This window comes from Papaver somniferum, chromosome 11 (genome assembly GCF_003573695.1).
Source record: "Papaver somniferum cultivar HN1 chromosome 11, ASM357369v1, whole genome shotgun sequence".
In the NCBI taxonomy this organism is placed as follows: Eukaryota; Viridiplantae; Streptophyta; class Magnoliopsida; order Ranunculales; family Papaveraceae; genus Papaver; species Papaver somniferum.
The window spans coordinates 23,974,982-23,997,480 of NC_039368.1; the positions used below are offsets into that span (position 1 = coordinate 23,974,982).

The following is a 22,499-nucleotide window of genomic DNA, read 5'->3' on the forward strand; positions in this document are numbered from 1 at the left end:
TTTCAAAATTCCGGGGCATTTGTTTGTCCGATAAGTTGATAAAATTTTACTGTTTTCACCATCACAGTGAAATTTCCAATTATTTTCTAAAATCTCTTAGGTTGATTACTCCAAGTCCAAGAAGCACTAAAACTGATCCTGATGTTAGTTTACACTTCACAGGACCAATGAACTAACTATTGAATGGTAAGGATTGGCACAATTCTCATGAAGAAAGTAACAAGTCCTGTCAGGTCTGTGAGCCCCTACTCCAATTTAAGACTATACTGTAGTGATATAAAGTGACCCATCTACCAGTTCCCTGTGCATAAGGGAACCAGTTCAAAAAACATCAACATTTTCATTCTCTACAAAACATTCTTTTCCTTGTACAAAAAGAATTCAATTTCAATTCCACTCAATTCATATCACTCCATTTCTGTGAATCTGACTCCTCTCCTGATCTCTCAAACAAAAAAATACAAATGTTAGTTGGGTTGATATTTTGTTTCAGTGCCAAGTTATAGGAAAATTTCTATCAACAAGTAAAGGAGAGAATGGTCGTTGATGGTAATGGAACTAATAAATGGAGGTGTGGGTTCTTATACATTTTTTGGTCTCTTTTTGTTTTTCTGGATAATGAGTTGAATTTTGATGTTTTTGTGTTGTGGGTTTTTTTTTTTTTTGCAGAGAGAAAGAGATGGAAGGAGAGAATAATTTAAGAACTTTAGAATGTTTTAGAGGAAGATTACTAGCAGAAAGAGTAGCTTCAAAAGCAGCTAAAGATGATGCAGAATTCATGGAAAACAAGGTTAACTTTATCCAACATTGTTTTTGCATTTTGTTTTCTTTCTCATCTGATATGATAATCCCTGTTCATATTCCGACTAATTTTGAAATTGTTTGGTGGGTGGGTACAGTTAATGGAGCTAGAAAAACAACTAAGTACAGAGACTGAATTGAGAAACAAAGCAGAGAAGAAACTAAAGTTACTAATGAAAAAGATGAAATCTGCATCACTTGTAAAGTCATCTACTAGTACTTCATCAGATCTCGGAGAACCAGAAAAGCAAAATTCTGATTTACAAATTTCTAAACTAGTACAATGTAGTACGTCACAGGAGGGAATTTCTGATAGTTCAATTACAAGAGTAAGTAGAGAAAATTCAGTATGTACTTTATCAAATCATGATCATCAAATGACAACAACTGTGAGTAGTTCGGGCTCTGTGGGTACAGCTCATTCTTGTGAGAATAGCGACGATCGTTTTTTCAAGGATAAACCAAGAGAATGTTAAGAGGAAAGACAACGTGACATTCAAGAGGAATATACGAGGTATTGAGTTCTTCATCAGTCAACTGCATTTTCCATGTTTTGCAATGGCTACATATAAATTGGTATCTGAATTTATTAGTTTGTTCCGTCTTCTTTCAGACAAACTTTGACAGATGAAAAAGAGGCAAGCGAAAACAACTTAAAAAAAAGATTAACAGCTCAGACGAGTTTGTCAATAACTCGTTGGCTTTAGTTCCGGCTACTATTTGGCCAACGTCAACAACTAATAAAAAAAAGATTAACAGCGGAGAAGTTCTTGATGTTCTTACTGCTTTAGGACATGCAAAGAAACAACTTCACAACTCAATGGGGAGAAAAGATGTTATTTGCTCCAGATGAGTGACTTCTGTTTCTCCACAGTTAAAACACCACAATCAAGTCTTAATCAAGATCGCAAGAGTCCTTTTCAATTTTCATGGACTTCATTTGGATCATTTTCATAAGGTTTTGTTACCAACTAGTACCCTACCTCGTTTGTTATTTATATTCAAAATTTCAATACATCTTTCTCATAACCCACATTGGGTTAATAAATCATCTACTGCCTATCAACAGAGATTATTGCATCATTAAAATTTCAAAACCAAAACAAAGCATCACCACCACTATCAGCTATAAACATTAAAGGAATATTTAGGTTATTCACAGTTAAATGTTGGTTATGTTACTTAAAATAAATTTTGTCGGTTCTGAACCAAATTTATTTAATAATTGGAAAAGAGTTGGTATTACATTTTGAACAGAATCGTCTCTGACTGCCGATTAAAAAAATAAAACGGTCACTGCAAGATCCAATTTCTTGTCCTAACTGATAACATGAACAGGACGAGGGCCTCATACAAGCAGTGAATTATATGGAGTATCGCATTTAAGTATTTTATTTCACTTACTTTCGCAGTGATGCCTGAAGAACACCTTCTCTAAAAGTCAGGGAGAAGCAGAGTTCCAGAATTTAAGTGGCTTCATATGCTGGAAAACAAGATTAAAACATTAGGGAAACCAAAAAAGAAAACGTAATCTATGTTTTCATTAGTTTTCTAAAATATGACAATAAAGGGGTACTTTCTTTAAGGAAAGTTTACACTTCAAACATAAGGACCCTAACATCCTTTGCTCTGTTGATCAGCTAGATACTGTAAGTTGTTATAGAGTTTTACCTCTGAAATAGGCATTTTAGTTCTAACAGAATCTATTAATGAGAAGTCAATATCTGCTATAACAATACCAGTTGAAGCTCGATCTGCAACAAAACAAAACAAAAAAAAGAGAAAATATCAAGTGTTGGTACATGACTGCCATTGAATTCAAGTACGGGGATACCTTAAAAAAACAACTAGTGAATATCCCACACGCAATTGAGTGAGATTAATTTCCACCTGGTAGTCGACCGACAACTTTTCCCCATGGGTCGATAATTAAGGTGTCACCATAGCTTTCTCTTTTATCATTGTGCTTTCCAGCTTGTGCAGCAGCAATTACCTAATGGTATGAACATAAATAATAACAGAATATTAGAAGCAAGATATCACATCAGTTTAGAAACCTAGTCAAGAAAGTTAGAACCGGAAAATTTAAGATATAGTACATAGCACTGGGTTTCAATTGCACGAGCACGAAGGAGAATCTCCCAATGAGCCTCCCCAGTTATCTTAGTAAAAGCTGCAGGTACTAAGAGAACCTGCAAGGAGTTCTCATGGAAATAAACATGAGGTTATAAAATACAATGTAGAACTATTCTGTTCTTCTTTTGGTGAAGAAAAAGAACAGAAAAACATAATATGTTCAGTTAACAGAATTCACATTCTACCTGTGCTTGATGCTGATAACGTAACCGCTGGTAAAGCTCCGGGAACCTCAAATCATAGCAGACAGTTAGACCCAAACGCCCAACAGGGCTATCTACTACGACAATATTCTTCCCTGAAAACTGCAGTAGTTTAATAATCTAATATCCAAAAGTCACAGATTGCCCCTTGCTGGTATAGAAACAGCCGTATATGGCTAGCGATTAACGATTAACATAAAGATGTTTGTATAGATTGGAAGGGAGGCTTCGATTGTGTCATATTGATGGCAATGCACAAGATGGTTATGCGTTCAATGGTTATCAACCAATTAATTAGGTTCAGAAGGTTACTGAAACTACAGTGCTTTTGGATGGACAGTCACCTCCATATTTCGTGTAATATTCAACAACCTAGTAGAATACAGATTTATGATCATTTGAAAAGAGATTTTTTTTCAATCTAGGGAATTCATGTGGAGTTCTAATGACTTATTGATCCTTCTAACCATGTATGTGCTATTGTTCATACCTGCTTCAGTAAAACTACTCTCCTTGAAGACAGCTCCGCCAGGAATATCCACATCAAACCTTCAGATAATAGGAAAGATAAGAGCATTATACTGTAGTAAGTACAAACGTTTTCTTAAATCTTTACCATCTGATGACAAGATATTCAGTTGAACCAATGTAAGACATAAAAATAAGCCCAATCGGAAGAGAAGGCGTATCTTACAAGTGTATTTTCCGGTATGTGCTCCTAAGATGCCCAGTATCATCAATTAAAACATGTGCATTACACAAGTGTGTATCATCAGGTCCTTTCTCTTGAAATCCTCCCAGTGACAACCATATGTTGGATTCTCTGGTATTCACAAACTACAAATTTTTTTACACTCAAAGAGATCAAAATATCAGTTTAATGGTAGTTGGGACTTTCTTTACCTAGCGAGGGAACAATATTTTTGCATGATTGGCCCATCTAGAGGTTCCGCAATTTTCATACTTTCTCCATCTCTGGCACCAACAAAAGAAAAGTTTTCTGGAAAACAAATCATTTTTGCTCCAGCAGCAACAGCCTCCTACAAAACATGAATATTAAAACCAATTTAATTCAATTTCCCTAACGATTTTGATCCAATTCAATCCCTACACAAAATGAAACTCAATCTCCCCTAATCCTAATTCATTCTTAATCTATTGGAGAAAGTATTTTACCTTTACAAGATGAGAACAAGTATTGAAATTGGAAGTTAGGTCATTGATTGATGTCATCTGTGCAGCAGCTATTCTCACTGTGTGGTTGCTGTTGTTTGCCATCGATAAAGAAGACTTTACAGTTAACGAAACTGAACGGTCCGGACGGATCACTGGAAGGCGAGTGATGAAGCTTGGAGTCCGAGTCAAACCAAGTGCCATCTTGATTTTGACTTCTCTGAGTTAAATCTCTTATTATTCTACTATCGACATGATTTGACACGTGTCAAGTTTACAGGATTTACAAAAACAGGTAAGAGAGCACGCGCTTTGCACGTTTTTATTCACAAATTTTATCTTTAGGTGCACTAAATTTACCTATTATCTGTTAAAAAAACCCGCATCTCTATTTGTTACGTTTAGGTCCCTGTGCGACAGCTTTACCTTTTATTGTGTTAGAAGTCCCCGCGTTTTGTTTATTACGTTTAAGTTCATGTGTGCAGACACCAAAATGAAATATTATCTAACGGCCGAAATTTAAGATCGCCAGATCCAATGGACGAATTTTACTCCGGCTCAAACACGGAAAACATTCCAGTTTCGTTTGTTGTTATTAAAAGGGAGGGAGATAACAGAAATCTATTTTCTTTCTCTCTAAATCTGTCTCGGTCGAATTTGCTAAATCCGGATTTGCCGCTGAAAGAAATGTTAAATTGTGATGGAAATAAAGAATGTCTCGTTAACAGAATCGCAACTCGCAAGAGTATAATATCTTTTGTCTCTCTTCTCTCTCACTCATTTTCTTCAAGAAAATCATTACCATCGGGGCCGTAGAAAGAGGGTGCAAGTACGTCCCTTGCACCCACTAGATTTTGGGTTTTAATTAGAAGACACTTTTTTTTGAGAGAGAGAATAAGGCATTTCATAAAAAGACTAGCATTTCGAAGGAGGCACAATTACATCCGAAGTAGAGTCATCTAATACAGAGAGTTGTGAAGTTCTCCTAATATTAGATTTATCTACTGCAAGTTTTTGGAAAATACAAGCAGGTGAGAGGTTATCTCAATCCATAACAAAAGCTAAAGTCTTAGCATGTTTAGCAAGAGCATCAGCTGCTTCATTTCCTAGTTTATAAACAAAATGGAAACCCAAAAAGTTGTGGCAATCTCCAACTATTTTTGATGCCTCATTTAAGAGAGCTCTGCCTCTCCAAGAGACCTTAAAAAATTTTCCCTTGAAGTAGTTGAACAAGCTTTCGCAATCCCCTTCAATACTGAAATTTCTTTAGCCCATACTGCTGCCGGATACACTCTTACTAATAAAGCTTCTTGCGTGTCTGGTGTGATTGATGGTCCTGCTCTGCCACTTTCGAAGTTTCCTGCATTATTTCTCAAAATTAAAGCAAAACTAGAGGGGGCTACAGCTGAGTCCCAAGCCGCATCAATGTTAATCTTTAGTGTGTTTTTCTCTGGAGCTATCCAATTAGGTTTAGGTTTTGCAGTATTTCTATGTTACTTCACCTGTTTATTGAGTTTTCTATCCCAGAAAAGGAGGTGTCTTTGGATGTCCTTGGTTAATTGCATTACTGATCTAGTTTTTGATTCAAAAACTCTGTTGCACCTTTCTTTCCAAATCATCCACATTTTGGTTAAGGCTAATCCTAAAGAGTTATCCTTCCTTGGGTTATGAATCCAATCTTTATATAAGTCTAGCAAGGATATAAAGGGGTCAAGTTGTAGGGATAAAGTGTTGGGGGCTGACTCCCAGACTTTTCTATCATAAGGGAAGTGAAGAAATAAATGCTCTGTAGTTTCTAATTCCTCGCGACACATAGTGCAGTTAGGATTAATATCATCAACTTTATCATATAGATTAACATTAGTAGCAATAACATTCTGCAGGCATTTCTATAGAAACACTTTAATCCTTTGTGGCACTTCCAATTTCCAATAGATCTCCAGAAGGAGTCTGGTAAAAAGATACTAGTTATTTATGTTCCTGATTCATTCATTTTTCATAGATAGATTTAACAGTGTAATCTCCTGTTCTAGTTAGGGTCCATCTTAATTGGTCTTATTTTGGGTTTCCATCTAAATCTTGGAAAGGATTTAGTTGTAGTATTTTTGTTGCAATAACCTTAGGGAAGGAATTTTCAATGAAGGTAGTATTCCAAGAATGTGAATTTGGGTTGAAAAGATCAGCCACTAAGGACAGGTGATTATTAGACGAATTTTTATACCTTAGCAGAGAAGTAGTATAACCTGGTAACTAGTTGTCATCCCAGATATTAATGCTTAGAACATTTCTTATTTCCCATATGTTGTATTTCTGGATGAGTTCTAGACCTTGAAAGATGCATTTCCAAATCCAAGAGCTCTTAACAGGTGGTTTTACTTTTAGAGGTGATTTAGTTTTGAAGTACCTATTTCTCATTGTTTTTTCCCAAAGGGATTCTTTTTATTTAATAAGTCTCTAGGCTAGTTTGGATACCATTGCTAAATTAAACTTGTGAGCATCTCTAAATCCTAACCTTCCTTATGGATAGGTTTACATAAACTTGGTCAGGATTTTGGTTAAAACCCTCCAGAGTTAGTATCTTTTCCCCACCAGAAGTCCCTCTGAATGGCATTGATTTTCTTTGCTGTTGTCTTAGGTATCATGAAACATCTGTTAGAGCATTGCTCGGTCGAACTCGCATGCGTTGCTATCTCAAGCATGTTTGTCAATGTTAGTGATCAAAACTATAAGTCTTGTTTTTTAGCCTACTAGTTGATGTCTCGGACTAGGACATAGATTGTGTAGTTGAGCATTAGACTTCACGTCATTCATCATTTGAAGACAAAGAACTACTAAGGGGAGCTTGTGAAACTTTATCGACAAAAGGTATGTGGAGATTGAAACTCATCTATCACTTGGAAAGTCTATTTCTACTCTATCTCATATATTGAGACATAAGTCGTGTTATGATATAGTTTTTTATTATGCACATTTGAGATTTCGAGCTGAGTTTAACTCACTTACATATTTCTCGGAATATGTGTTGGCAAGCTTTCGCTTCGACCAAGTTCATCTTACATTCTTGACGAAAGTAAGAATATGATCATATGAAAATTGTCGAGTAACATCTTACATGGTTTGTGTGATACAATCATTTGGTGAAGACTTGGAATGTTTCATTATGATAATTTCAATAACTTGAAAATCTCTTTGATGCTAATAGTATGTGAAAACGACTATTTTCATCCTCTAAGAAAGTTTCAATGATTGAAATAAAGAGTTTAGAATCAACCATGTTTGGATATAAACATAGTGTGTTAATCATATTTGTGTGCAAGTCTAAAACCGGGAGCCTGAAGTATGCGAACCCATAGCGTGAAGACTTGAAATAAACATAGTGTGCAAGTCACAAATGTGATCATATGAAAATTGTCGAGTAATATCTTACGTGGTTTGTGTGATACAATCATTTGTTAAAGACTTGAAATGTTTCATTATGATAATTTCAATAACTTGAAAATCCCTTTGATGCTAATAGTATGTGAAAATGACTATTTTGATCCTTTAAGAAAGTTCCAATGATTGAAATAAAGAGTTTAGAATCAACCGTGTTTGGATATAAACATAGTGTGTTAATCACATTTGTGTGCAAGTCCAAAACCGGGAGCCTGAAGTATGCGAATTCGTACGCGTACTGGCGGTTGCTGATGTCTGGGCAAGTATGCGTACCCGTACACATACTGGTGGAAAGTTCACCTCCGTGAATTTCTGCTGGAGTTTGGAAGTATGAAGTAGTATGCGCACCCGTACGCGTACTGGCGTAACCAAACTCGGTCCGGCTACTTAAGTATGCGTACCCGTTTGCATACTTGAGTGGGTTACTTTCTAAAATAGGTTGTGTACATGAACTTAAACATTTATATAATAAGGAATGCAATTTTTGCAACCGTGGCTATAATATTCATGAATTGATTCGAGTGAATCAAACCGATTTTGCTTCAATTGTGTTCTTGTATACTTCTATGAGAAAATAGCAATTGAACGACTCTTTAACTAGTTTCATTTGAGTCATTTGAACTAGTTATGGTTAAGATGAATATGGTTGATATGAGAGTTAATCATATGGCTAACTTCGGTTAAGTATTGTTGAGCCAACATGGTGTACACGTTTGGGTATGGTTACATAAACCTAAATGAGGGTACATTTCACTTGTGTGTAACAAGCTAAGTTCGATCTAACTTTTGAAAGATATTAGCTTAGTTGAATCATGTATTTCATCTAACGGTGAATAATGAACGCTTTGTTACCAGTAACTTAGATTGCAAACCCTGTTTGAAAACTATATAAAGGAGAACTCTAGCAACTGGGAAACCTAATCCCCACACTTCTGTGTGTTACTAGTTGCATAAGATAGAGTCGATTTTACTTTAACCTTAGGTTTATATCGAGACCCTGTAGGTTAACGACTTCAAAGACTTCATTGGATTGTGAAGCCAGACCCAACTATTTCTCTTGTAGTTGCGTGTTTTGATCTTGACCAATTCTATCGTTTGAGTACTATCTTCTCTAAGATTTGCTCGAGGTTAATTTCTCCGATAGTCAAGATAAAAAGTAATCACAAACATCTTTGTCTGATTGTTTGTGATTCCATAATATCTAGTTTCTCCATCATATGATTTAGATTATTGTGAGGTGATTGATCATACTTGGTTGTTCTTTGGGAATTTATCAATTGGTTCATGTTCACCTTGATTTATCAAAAGACGGAACAAAAACTCATAGGTATTTTTGTGGGAGACAGATTTATCTATACCAATAGACTTTTCTGTGTGAGATAGATTTGTTTATCAAGTCTTCGACTTTGGGTCGTAAGGAGCGCAACTATACCTTGAATCAGTGTGAGATTGATTAGGGTTCAACTACAGCCCAGTCCGAAGTTCATTGGTAGTAGGCTAGTGTCTGTAGTGGCTTAATACAGTGTGGTGTTCAATCTAGACTAGGTCCCGGGGTTTTTATGCATTTGCGGTTTCCTCGTTAACAAAACTTCTGATATCTGTGTTATTTCTTTTCCACATTATATTTTGTTATATAATTGAAATATCACAGGTTATGCGTTGAATCGATCATTGGGAAATACAACCTTTTCTTGTTGATTGAAATTGATTGAACATTGGTCTTTGGTACCATTCAAGTTTACTCCTCTTATATTCAATCGGGCTCACAGATTTCTATTTGGTGATTGCGAATTGAATTAAGAGTTAGAGATATAAAAATCTTGTATATACTTTTCTCTGGATTGAGTCTGACTGTCTAGTTGATTCTCTAGAAAGTATATTAGAGTTAGTCCTCTCAGATTTCCAAACGAATTTTTGAGTGTGGTTGTTTGACCCCCGCATTTTCAATTGGTATCAGAGAACGCAAACACGTTAAAGACCTTATAAGTCTGTGTTTGTGGCGATCTGAATATGGACAAAAGTGTTATCTCTATAGACGCACCTCTAGATCCAGGTATTTCTGAATTTTCTTCCATGACTGATTTAATAAAATTTGTAGAAGAAATTCTATATAAACCTCCACCTGGTTTAAAATCCCTTGATGTGTTTTCAGGTCTTGAAAAGAAACTGGAAAGTGTACATCTTGATGTTGAGTTATACCTCCAGAAAGAACAAGAATCTCTTGATAAGATAAATATAGTTATAATGAATAATATTCATGTTGAGGTTGACATTGATTTACCAACCAGTGAGAACAATGCTCCTCCTCTGTGTAATCCCGTTAGTTGTAACAAACTAAACGAATTACAAGAAGAGTTTAAGTCTGAGTCTTCTGACTGTATCATCAATAAGCATGAATCAATTCATTGGTCAATTCCTGATACATCTTACCAAGATAATAGTATTGTTCTTCCCTATGAAAAAGTTAGGACGTCTCTTCTTATCAAAAGAGTTTCCCTATGCAATACCAAAAATTATCAACGGAAATAAGAAATCAGAAACACAATTTTTTTTTTTGTGGTTCTAAAATTCTTTGGTTTCCTTGTAAAGACAGTTCCTTGGTTCTCATGCAATACTGTAAGGTGTAAGATTTGTTGGAAAGAAACTCTTTCTTGGTGCCATCGTGAGAAAGACATTGTTCACCTCGACAAAACCTTATTGTGTTGGAAGTACATTCTCACCAAGAATTCCATGTTATGTATACGGTGAAGGAAACACGAGAATTGGGGCGTACATGTTGCGTTAGGTACGATTTTGAATCTTTGGTAAGACTGTAGAATTCAATTGGATTCTTCTAAAAGGTATATCTATAAACTTGAGAAAGATTTGTGTTTTTATCATTTGCTTAGAGTACTTATAATGATCCCATGTACCTTGCTTATCGTTCATTTCTACCTAATTTGATATCTGTTTAAGGTTCTTAAATGTTTAGGTTTGAAAATAGTAGTTCGGGATGTTTGGACTTCATGGAACACATACCAGGTATGTATACCATCTTTTAAAATCAAAATCCAAGGGTTTTAGTACGCATACCCGTTTGCATACTTCTCCAGGTCACGAAAATTCGTTTGCAAACCCGTATGCATACTGGCATGTAGATGTCGATTTTCAGTAAACTTATTTTGGTTGTATCTTCTTCGTCCGAACTCGGAATGACCTCATTATTTATGCACTCTCTTCCTCTTTTAATTCTCTTGAAAATGGAGATGAGAATTCCTGAATTTGGAAGAGTTAAGATTGGTCTTTGTTCTGACTCTTGTTTTTGAGTGTTTTGCTCTGTTTCGTCAGTCTTCTTCCACTTCTCTTGGACTTGGGAACTTGGAGTCTTGGATTAATTCTCTTATAAGCTCATTTGTAGATTTTACAATAATGTTGTTGGTGAATCATAAAAAAGGAAGTTCAAGAATAGGCAGTAGTATGTATTGTTATTGGATTATTGAATGTTCACAATCATCTTTTGTGAACTATGGTGTATGGTCGATAATGACTTTGTATATTCTTCTTTATTAAGAAAATATTTTTATACACCTTTGGTAGATATTCTTGGTGTAAATCCGTTTGAAAAAGATTGATTCTACCCTCTAAGGACAAATCATCTTGTATGTGCATTACGAGTTTGTCTTGATGTCTAATGAGAATTTTATTCTTGTTTTTTTTAGAAGGATTACTAGGGTTTGGAATAGCTGAAAAGACGAGGGTACCCAAATATACCTCAATCTAAAACTTTTCATACCTATAAGTCCTTTCTCCGAAAGTGATTGTCTATGGACTGCGTCGAGACAATGCAACTAATCGGTTCACACTTCATGTGATCGTCTATGGATACGAGATCGAGACAATACAACAACGAAGTATGTTTACTTTATAAAAAGTTTCGGACTTAACCAAGCACAATAGGATTACTTATCAAGTAAATAGGAACTAACATTTGTGTAATTTACTTTAATTATAATAAAATAATTATAATGCGGAAAATAAAAGTAAATGACACATCAAGATTTTGTTAACGAGGAAACCGCAAATGCAGAAAAACCCCGGGACCTTGTCCAGAATTGAGTACTCTCAGGATTAAGCCACTATACAAAATAACACAACTTCGTATAGTTGAGACCAAGCAACTAAACTTATAGTTCACCTAGTTCCGTCTGTATTCCCACGCCTCCAACTTATGAATAAGTCACGCACTTGGAACAATTCCTTTGGTTCGTATTCCAGACAGTAAATGAACAACAAATATGTTTGGTATCAACTCCCTTCAACCAAGTGATATGAGTTAGACAAAGGATCTTCTGTTTATCTCAATAAACTCCTTCGTCAGGTCCTTAGATCTATCTTATATTCAACTACCGAAGTAATTGTTAAGATTTTGCAATCAATACTATTAATCACACAGAATTTTCTTGATGCCGATCTACACAACCAATCAATCTAATTTATCACAAGGATAAAACTGATTATAGTTGGATCCTCTTTTACCGAAACAAGTATTGTGCACACCAAAGATTATGAACCCCAAATCAGAAATCTTCAGTCTCTTCTTTGTCTTCAAATATTCTTAGATCTTCAATGAATACCCGCACACAATCAACTTGAATCTCTTGTGATCAATCACGCATAGAACGGAGTCTGTTAATAATGGATTATCACAACATCGTCTTCGGATCTACAAACAGTCTAAAGATCCCTGCCGAAACTTCGATCTAGTTTGAGTAAATCTTATATCAGAAGAGAAGATCCTCAAGCATAAACAAACTAGGTGCAATCGTAGTTCAACCACCGTTAGTCAATCAAATCAATGAAAATAAAAGATAAACCGAAATTATCTAGTTTCCCACCGGCGATACTAATAGAGATTCTCAATCCCAAAGAAGACTTTAAACTGAGCGGCTGTAAGAGATTTTACCTAATTAGGCTACTCTCTTCTCCAAATAGGCGGCTTCACAACAAGAGGTAGTTTGATGTTACGAAGGATTAGTTTGCTCGAAATGCAAACTTTCATATTTATAGACCAAGGAAGTTTGGACACCAAGGAATTTCCAAACCGAAAATATTCTCATGATATGCATTAACGCCCAAATTCGGTTTCCATAATTCCTGGAAATGCTCTGTCCAAAATAATGATCAAAATCTCTTGCAAAATCTCTAATTGTACATTACTAATTATTATTTTCCTAAAATAAAATTAAAAACCTTAATTAAAAGATTCTTAACTTATATGTGTTCGATCCGGGATTTTCTTCCTTTGGCTATTAAGGAATAACTTTGAACAATTAAAGATTAACATTCACTACACGTGTTCAAAGTATGTCAACATCCTTACTTTATAATTACTCTTTCATACTTATACCCTCGAAACCGATTTTCCACACTTCCAAACAAGTTTAGAATTGGTTCATCTGAATTTCAAGAACTATGTGATTGATCAAAGAACATTCAATCACAAATCATGGGTTTAACGGTTCTACCAAAACAAGTTTCGGTTCTACCTCCATGTGAGTATTGTGCTTAGTCACACTAGCTTTCAAAATTTGGTTGACTAGGTACTAGGATCGGTTCCCCTTTACCCAGAGTTGGTCAACCACAAAATCACAAACTCAATCATACCATCTCAGTTGATTACTTAAGATCGGTTTCACTAATTAAAGTCATACCAACACAAAAGTCAGGACTTTGTGAATATTTTTACCAAGAACACAAACAAGTCATGATCGGTTATTCTAATCACACATATTTTTTGTTCAAAAGATATGCAATGAATAACAATACCAATAACGCCTGGCGATTTCCTTTTCGATTAACAAAACAAGTTCATGCATTTAATTTCTTCAAACACATGTAAAACATTGTTTCCTAGGATGAAATCCTTACCTTATACCCATACATAATCACATTAGCATTCAAACGATTATGTTGATGTCTTATCTACAAAGTTTAATGGTTAATCAATAAACCTCGTATTGTATTCCTTAATACTATGTCTATCTAGAGTTCAATCATGCTTCGTAGTTTTGTTTTCAATATGCACGACTTGAAAGATACGTTAGGCAATGAAACAGTTCAAGTCAAATATCATTAACCTCAAGTGGAAGGACGATGTTGTCATTGTAGCTCCTTGCTTCTTCACATATTCAAGTCTTCGCAATACTTGTAATGTCTCAAATCCTAATACTTTCAAGCTAACCTATATGAAGTTGACTCTAGTATATAATCAAGCGACTCTTAACATGAGTTTTGATTCACTAAAATACGACAAACGAACTTGACATACCAACGCTTTGTGGATTCAACCGAGTTGTGCTTAACAATATCCCTCTTTGTAAATTTTAGTGACAAAAATCTTACATCATATGGATAAACAAATTACAAGAATTCATTACACATACGCTTGATTCCCGAATTCAACAACACAATAATCTGCATACATTCAATCCTTAAAATGTCGTTGTTGACATTATAATAACAAATCTAATAATCTCCCTAAAGGTAAGATAGGTAGATTTTCAATCCGCACGTCTTTGTTATTCACCAATATGATATGTTACTCCCCCTTAGTCTATGCTTTCACTCTTTCGTTTAGATAAACGTTTAAGCACCAAATGTCCTTTCCCTTAGTGATACCAATCAATATAAATCAATGCCAGTATCACTTGTTTACTTCATATATTTCTCCCCCTTTTTGTCACAAAATGACAAAGAAACAAAAAAATAAAGGACAAACCGAAAGGATCTTACAAATCTCAATAGACTTGCAACCTATAAAGTTATGCACGAGGTTCCACACACCACTTTTGATAACCAATATCAAGACTGAAACTACAAGTAGTTTTATTTTGATATGTTACCAAGGAAACAATTTTCCGAAACAATTTTCCCAAATAGTTTAGCAAATCAAAAATCAGCTAAGCACCTTAGTTCGTTTGCTAAACCGATTGTATAAATACAATCGCTTTGCGATAAGACCAAAATAAAGATAACTCTATTTTTCTCATCAGGTTCTAATTATCCATATACTTAGACCTTTCAATTTTAAACAAGACAAGTACTAGGTTAGTTAACTAGCATTTCTTGTTAAGGCATTCGATTAGACTTGAATAACCGAAACCTCCACTTCGATAAGTCTAACTAAGATCAGAATTAACTTAGTTTATCTTATCCGGAATCGAATTGGACTAAACAACTCATCCCGTAAACCTTTTGTTTCATTAAGCCATAAATAATTCATTCAAACCAAATAAATCAACTTGCATACACCTCAACAGGAAGCAATTGAAACAACATAGACATTAAAGCACCGTAATTGCACCGAAATTTTGTAAGCTTAAACAATTGATACCACACAATAAAGCAAGATAACAATAGCTTTTCTTAACAGGAAACAATTGAATCACACATACACATCCATACACACATAATGGAATAAACATCAGTTGTACCGAATTTTTTTTAAGCAAAGGCAATAAATATATATGAAATAAACTCAGGATTTTCTTAAATAGGAAAACGATTAACTAACAAACTCGTTACCTCAAATTTTGCATCCTCTTCTCCAATATGTTTGCATCTTCGTCCAGGGAGAATTTATATCGAAATATCATCATGTTGTCATCCTTATGCAAAACAAAAGAATAACAACAACCAACCTGTACCAGAGAAAGGTTGAAAATCGGTTTTAACAATTGCAAGCAAAAGTTGAAAACCGCCGAAACACATATGCTTTTATGTTAAACCAAAACCGATTCAACATATTGTGACTTTTTCACATATTGTTTCTATCAGAACCCCTCATGATTCTTTGATAAAGCCTACCAACATGGGCTAGAACTTAATCCTACTAAATCAAAATGTCACCCAAACCATAAGGGTTCGTAACATTATGATATCGAATATCAAGGTAATAAAACTGAAATCAAACATCCCATAAACATACATAGCAATAATATAAAGCATTCAAGCACATGCTATGTAAACCAAAAACTATCACACAAAAATTATAAATCAAATAATTTTATTCATAAATACTAGATATTTTTATTCATAATATACTTTATTGACATAAATCAAACACTAGTGCCTATCATATTTTTCTCGAATAGAAATTAATCTTCATTTGCTTTCTCATCAGAATCTTCTTCAGAGACTTGTTCTTGTTCTCCTTTTAGGAACTCATTATTGATCGTTACGATTCCTTCAAGAGTTTCCGGATCATTTCTGTAGGCAAACATCAACTATCTCTTAATACAGTCCAATTGCCTCCCAAGACGTAAAATGTGAAACATGAGATCTCCATTACTATAGATTTGATTATATGATATACTCGATCCCTTTTGAGTTCCACTCATTCGGTTAGTAATTCCCTGAGAGACAATTTTAGTATCTTTCTCATCTCCAAAGTTGTTCCCTATTGCACTTTCACACAACTTGGTAATGAGACAGGGATATCCAAGATTTCTATGGAATCCTGTGACATTGAGAGATTCAATGATTTTAATCATTTGATTCATAATTATTCCATAAATATAAATTTATTTCTTGCCTTCAAGGAGGAAGTATACCAATTTAGCAAATTCTCTATTCCATAGAGAAGAATCTCTTGAGCAAGCATATAGAGTTGGTACGACAAGTTAACCAAAAATCCTTAAGTGTAAGGGTATGTCTTTGGTTATCATTCTTCCCCTTTTCCATTCAACGGTTTTACCAGTGATGAGTTTTGAAATGTTATCGTGTTCGATTTCAGAACCAGTGATCATATGACCTTTCACATTGTAGTTGATGATTTCTGATATCATCTTTCTGTTGACATGAAGAAAAGTACTTCCAACCAAAGTGCTAAAGGTAAGTTTTTATGATTAATATTTTGAACATTACCATAAAAAATCTTTACTACATTAGGTGAGTATTTTTCTGAACCGAACATATTTCCCCAAATTCAATCTCAAACAAACTTCACATAACTGGTTGCTGAAACATCTGGATCGAATATCTTCTCTTCAGTGAAGCTTACTCCTTTCAAGGCTTGATATCTTTCAAAACATGTGCTATCTACAAAGTTTGTAAGATCATGCTTCCCTTTGATCAAGTGAGGATACTTGATTTTCAATATCTTCAGGAGGTATAAATGGATTCAAGACAAACTTGTCTGTTTCATAGATTTCTTCTCTTGTTTTCCTCTTTCCCATACTTGTGAAAATATGAAAAACACTAGTTACGGTTTTGAGCAATCTTCCCCAATATGTTTGAACACGTAGAAAGAGATTATCTTTTATAGGAAGACTTGATATCAAACCGGAAATAACTAATTTTAAGAAAAACACTCAGAATCGGAAACCAAGGCTTGTGGGGAGACAATTCCGTTTTTGTGCCTAGGTCTTTCTTTTGGAAAGCTGGTTTTTCATGGGCTGGATCTTTATTTCGGATTGATTCCATATTTTTGTCCAAAAATATGTTTATTATTTTATTACCAGACTTTGATAATATTTCTTGAAATTTACTCAAGAATTTACTAGAGTACACGGATACAAATTTGAACAAAATATGATGATATTTGTTAAAAATACCATTAGAATCATAAACTATGTATTTCAAAAGATCACTTTCTTCATTAAAACAGTTGTGAGGTGTATGAAGCAATCTATTGTTAATAGAATTATTAACTGAAAACTCATTCCTTGTAGGAATACATATTTTCCAAAATCGCGTCCCAGATAGCGAAACATTGACAGTATTGAATCTGAAAATGTACATATATATACTTCGAGAGATCATCCAAAATATATTTAAGATTCCATATTTTCAGGAACGTAATATCCATGGTTCTTATAATAAAAAATTCTAAAAGGAATCTTATGCATTTTCGAGATACAACCTGTCTCATAGGGCATTGTATCATTGCTACTAAACATGTTAGTATCCAAGACAATGATGTACAATTCTATGAAATCCCAATGATTATGTAAGTCTTTCAAGACATACATGGACATAATTCCAATTCCTAAAATATTTAGGACCAAGAGTATTACATACTTCATCCGGGTCTTCCACCACGAATTTTTGAAGTAGTCAAATCCTGCCGTTACTTTAACTGAATCGATCATTAGATTCAATTCTTATAAGTTGGGTCGCACCAAACACATATTGTTGGATCTTTTCGTGTTTACCTGCTCTGATACCAATTGAAAATACGAGGGTACCCAAATATACCTCAATCTAAAACTTTTATTACCTATAAGTCCTTTCTCCGAAAGTGATTGTCTATGGACTGGGTCGAGACAATGCAACTAATCGGTTCACACTTCGTGTGATCGTCTATGGATACGAGATCGAGACAATACAACAACGAAGTGTGTTTACTTGATAAAAAGGTTCGGACTTAACCAAACACAATAGGATTACTTATCAAGTAAATAGGAATTAACATTTGTGTAATTTACTTTAATTATAATAAAAAAATTATAATGCGGGAAAATAAAAGTAAATGACACAGCAAGATTTTGTTAACGAGGAAACCGCAAATGCAGAAAAACCTCGGGACCTTGTCCAGAATTGAATACCCTCAGGATTAAGCCGCTATACAAAATAACACAACTTCGTATAGTTGAGACCAAGTAACTAAACCTATACTTCACCTAGTTCCGTCTGTATTCCCACGCCTCGAACTTATGAATACGTCACGTACTTGGAACAATTCCTTTGATTTGTATTCCAAAACAAATCTGTTTGGTATCAACTATCTTCAACCAAGTGATATGAGTTAGACAAAGGCTCTTATGTTTATCTCAATAAACTCCTTCGTTAGGTCCTTAGATCTATCTTATATTCAACTACCGAAGTAATTGTTAAGATTTTGCAATCAATATTATTAATAACACAGAATTTTATTGATGCCGATCAGAAAAAGCGGGGGTCTAACAACCACACCCAATATTTCATTTGGAAATCTGTATGAACTAAATCTTAATAATATTCCGAGAGTAAAAACTCAATCAAAGAATAATACTAAAGAGTTATGTCTCTATTTCTAAATTCAATCCGCAATCAAACAAATAAGAATTTGCGAGCCCGATTGAATATAAGAAATAACTTGGACGGTATCAAAAACCAATATCCAAGTGTCAATCAATTTAATCAGCAAACGAAGGTTGGATTCCCAATTGATTGAACTTACGCACAACCTGTGATATTTCAATTATAAAGATAAACAATATAATGCGGAAAAGAAATAACACAGACACCAGAAATTTTGTGAACGAGGAAACAACAAATGCAGAGAAAACCCGGGACCTAGTCCAGAATAAACACACACTGATTATAAGCTGTTACACCAAATTCCTACTACCTATTCGGACTAGATGTAATACCTGCTTCAGATGTACTCAAGCACTTATAGAACTCCTAGCACAACACCGATTATCTTTAGGAATTCTTCTCGTAAATCTTCTAGCAGAACCCAAGGCTCTCTTTAGAAGATACAACAACACGATTGATACGATTTGATCTTTTGTTTGCACAAAACATCGGTTTGATTTCCCTTTAGATGTGAATCAAGGTTTTGGAAATCTTGTGTTTGTTTTGAACAACTAACAGATAAAAGTAGAGATACCGAAACAAACTTGTAGATTAGGGTTTTGACTTACAATCAGTATACGTACACACAAGGAGTCCGTGAAGCTGATTTTCGTAAGTAAACTTGGGCGATTCCAAAGATCAATTTCCAAGTTAAGAAAAACCCTAATAATTCTACAACAAGAACAACTAGAATAAATCTAGAGATATCTTGTTTAAAACTTCTTAAGGATTTTTACGAGATACCTTAATCGAAGTTTTCTTTTTAGCTTCCGATTTTGACCTACAAGTGTTGGTATACGATCAAAAACTGAAATCTATCAAAACCTAGGGTTTATTATCAACAACTCTTGAATAGTTTTATATCAGAAGAGAAAACCTTAGAATAGACAAGAGGTGAAAAACCTAGATTACAAGTTGTATAATCAATCACGAAGATTAATACAACTCGTCTTTGTGATCCCCAATACAAAGACTTTTATCTCACTCTTGTTCACGAAGAACAGAAGACATGGAAAACAACCTTATGAGCTTACACCAATTTTCCAAAGGGGATAAAAAATGTGTAGCACTCACGAACCCTTTATTTATAGTGAAAGGTAGCTTAAAAGCAAAGGAAAGCTATTTTCCTTTTTCAAGACTCTCCTAATTTTTGGAGTCTTTCCTAAGTTACAAACTCTTTCCAAAATAATTAAATAAATAATTAATTAGCAAATATTGTATTTATGTGAATGAATCACATTTTAACTTAGGCATGAATTAAAAGTTATCACAAACACTTTAATATGGTAATCAAATATGTTTGGATTAATAGACAACTAACGAACCGCAAAACCAAGTATGCGTATCGGTGCGCATACTACCAAGTCCAGCAGATTTTCACGGAACTAAGTGCGCGTACCGGGTATGCGTACTAGTACCGTTACTTTACTAAATCATTCATAACTTCATCGTCATAACTCGGAATTGAGTGATTCTTGGCTTGTTGAATTCGTAAGCTCATTCACTATAACATGAGAACCTTTCCAGGGATAAAGGTTATTGTCACAAAAGTCGTGGCTCAAATAACCGTCATAGGAATTGTTTCATAGAGTGAGCATTTGCTTCGATAGATTAGAAAGGTAGAATTGAACAAGAATCCAAATGAAATCAATCACCACATACCTTTGTTGATGAAGTCCTTGTTGATGTCTTCTTGTAATCTTCAGTCTTCATCCTTCAATAATATCTCTTCTTAGACCTAATCTAGTCCAAAACTATCTTTAGTATACTAAATCAAGAATGCGTTTTGGAAACTAAATTTGACAACTAGCTTGACATACCAACGCTAGTGGGTTCAACCAAGCAATGCTCTAACAATCTGTCATGTACCTGAGTACAATGACAAGGTGGGTTTGATAGATTGGGGATAAACCTCTCCCAATTCCGAAAAATCGAGCTTCTCTGGTTCAAATGAACACAGCCTAAGAACAAAATTATGTTTTGGATTAATAATTTGATATCTCCTCTTACAGACTCCATTAGCTTATAAAGCTATACAACTCCTCTAACCTGGATCTAACGGATATTAAGAGTCCATATGGATTTATCCAAACCAACCATCACAAGTGATAAGCGCACCTACTGGTAGGCTAAGTACTACTAACAATATTAACTACTAAAGAGTGACACTAATTAGGATATGGCACACCCTCTTGGCTAGGTACATGACACAATCTCCCCCTTTGTCAATTTTAGTGACAAAACCATTTTACATATGGATTTAAACAAATAAAAACATTACAGCTCCAAAACCCAACATGCTTGATTTCCTTGGTTCTTCAACAATGCGTGTGTTCATCTTGTACTTGTTGAAGATCCGTCATAGTATTATTACACAGTATCAAAGTTCAATTGTGTCACAACTTTGACAGTAATACTACGGTGATATGTATTACTCCCCCTTAGTCAATACTTCATCTCACAATGAAAACTACTCCCCCTTACATAATGATCCATAAACCATATGTATATGTAGTGTGAACTACAAAATAATTCTCCCTCTTTTTGTCAATATAAATTGGCAAAGGTACGAAAACTAGTGGGATCCTAATGAAATTTTCATAGAGATACTTCTTGACCAAAAGAAAACATATCAACCTTACTTTAGATGATATCATAGAGTCGAAACTTAGTGACTTTATCAAGGAGTTTATTAAGATACAAGTTAACCCCAAAATGTTCCACAACCGTTTCTCCCCTCAAAGATATAGCAATTAAGCACAAGTTCATTTAAGAACTCTCCCCCATAAGATGTCATTCCCGAAAGAACAACAAGAGTGACCTTACTCCAGAGATAAGGATTTATATATTGGATTTTAGAAACCCCACAAGGAGATACAAACTAAGAACCAATCATTGAAAGTCTCTCATGAGATCGTGTTACTAAAAAATAGAACTATCTCATGGTAACAATACACAATATGTAATCATGAAGATCAAGTATTGTGATCATCTTTTCTAAGATACAAACTTGTATAAACAAGAATTGGTATGCTTAGAAGGAAGAATAACCTTTTCCACAAGGATTTACACCAAGAATGGTTACCATAAGTGTATAAAAAAGGTTTCTTTGACAATAAAAACCAACATCCAATGGCTTTGATTATTGCTTCTAACCTGTTATATTTAAGAATTTCAATCACAAATCAAGTTAGTTAATTAAGAATCATACATGTGGTATTCAACCATATTCATCATAACCGTGACTAGTTCAAATGACTCAAATGAACTAGTTAGAGAGTTGTTCAATTGCTTAGATCTTATAGAAGTATACAAGACACAATCGAAGCAAAAATGATTTGATTCACTCGAATCTATTCATGAACTTTATAGCCGTGGTTTGCAAACTTGCATTCCTTAGTTTATATAAGTTTAAGTTCACGAATAATCGTTTTTAAAAAATAACCAACTTAAGTACGCATACTGGTACGCGGACTTAAGTACCCGGACTAAGTTTGTTTTCAGTTCAAAAACTACAGCAGAAATTTACGGGATGTGAACTTCCGGCAGTACGCGTACTTTAATTCCGGTTTTCCTGAGCAGCAAAGTACGCATACTTTGGTTCAAGGAATAAGGACTTACACATGTATGAGTTACCACACAATGTTTATA

At 34.5% G+C, this 22,499-nt stretch overlaps 2 protein-coding genes across 2 annotated transcripts; one reads left to right on the forward strand and one right to left on the reverse strand.

The window, feature by feature from the left end:
- The first annotated feature begins 304 nt into the window (after positions 1-304).
- Positions 305-1,911, forward strand: LOC113323638. Its single transcript, XM_026571971.1, has 4 exons — positions 305-571; positions 670-790; positions 900-1,315; positions 1,415-1,911. The coding sequence occupies exons 1-3, from the start codon at positions 537-539 to the stop codon at positions 1,275-1,277; spliced, it is 534 nt and encodes a 177-aa protein (XP_026427756.1). The 5' UTR covers positions 305-536; the 3' UTR covers positions 1,278-1,315; positions 1,415-1,911.
- Positions 1,912-1,968: 57 nt separating this feature from the next.
- Positions 1,969-4,507, reverse strand: LOC113323637 (nitrilase-like protein 2). Its single transcript, XM_026571970.1, has 9 exons — positions 4,317-4,507; positions 4,044-4,180; positions 3,835-3,963; positions 3,631-3,689; positions 3,123-3,235; positions 2,901-2,993; positions 2,692-2,794; positions 2,473-2,555; positions 1,969-2,284 (listed from the first exon to the last, which is right to left on the reverse strand). Exons 1-9 carry the CDS (start codon positions 4,416-4,418, stop codon positions 2,243-2,245), a joined length of 861 nt encoding a protein of 286 aa, XP_026427755.1. The 5' UTR covers positions 4,419-4,507; the 3' UTR covers positions 1,969-2,242.
- Positions 4,508-22,499: the final 17,992 nt, after the last annotated feature.

Bases quoted from the DNA above. Each gene is read 5' to 3' on its own strand.
- LOC113323638 (XM_026571971.1), top strand. From the start codon at position 537: ATGGTCGTTGATGGTAATGGAACTAATAAATGGAG. The intron at 572-669 runs GTGTGGGTTCTT...TTTTTTTTGCAG, and splicing joins AATGGAACTAATAAATGGAG to AGAGAAAGAGATGGAAGGAG. The intron at 791-899 runs GTTAACTTTATC...GGGTGGGTACAG, and splicing joins CAGAATTCATGGAAAACAAG to TTAATGGAGCTAGAAAAACA.
- LOC113323637 (XM_026571970.1), bottom strand. From the start codon at position 4,418: ATGGCAAACAACAGCAACCACACAGTGAGAATAGCTGCTGCACAGATG. The intron at 3,236-3,630 runs GTATGAACAATA...TGCAGTTTTCAG, and splicing joins GAGTAGTTTTACTGAAGCAG to GGAAGAATATTGTCGTAGTA. The intron at 2,285-2,472 runs GTAAAACTCTAT...CTTGTTTTCCAG, and splicing joins CTAAAATGCCTATTTCAGAG to CATATGAAGCCACTTAAATT.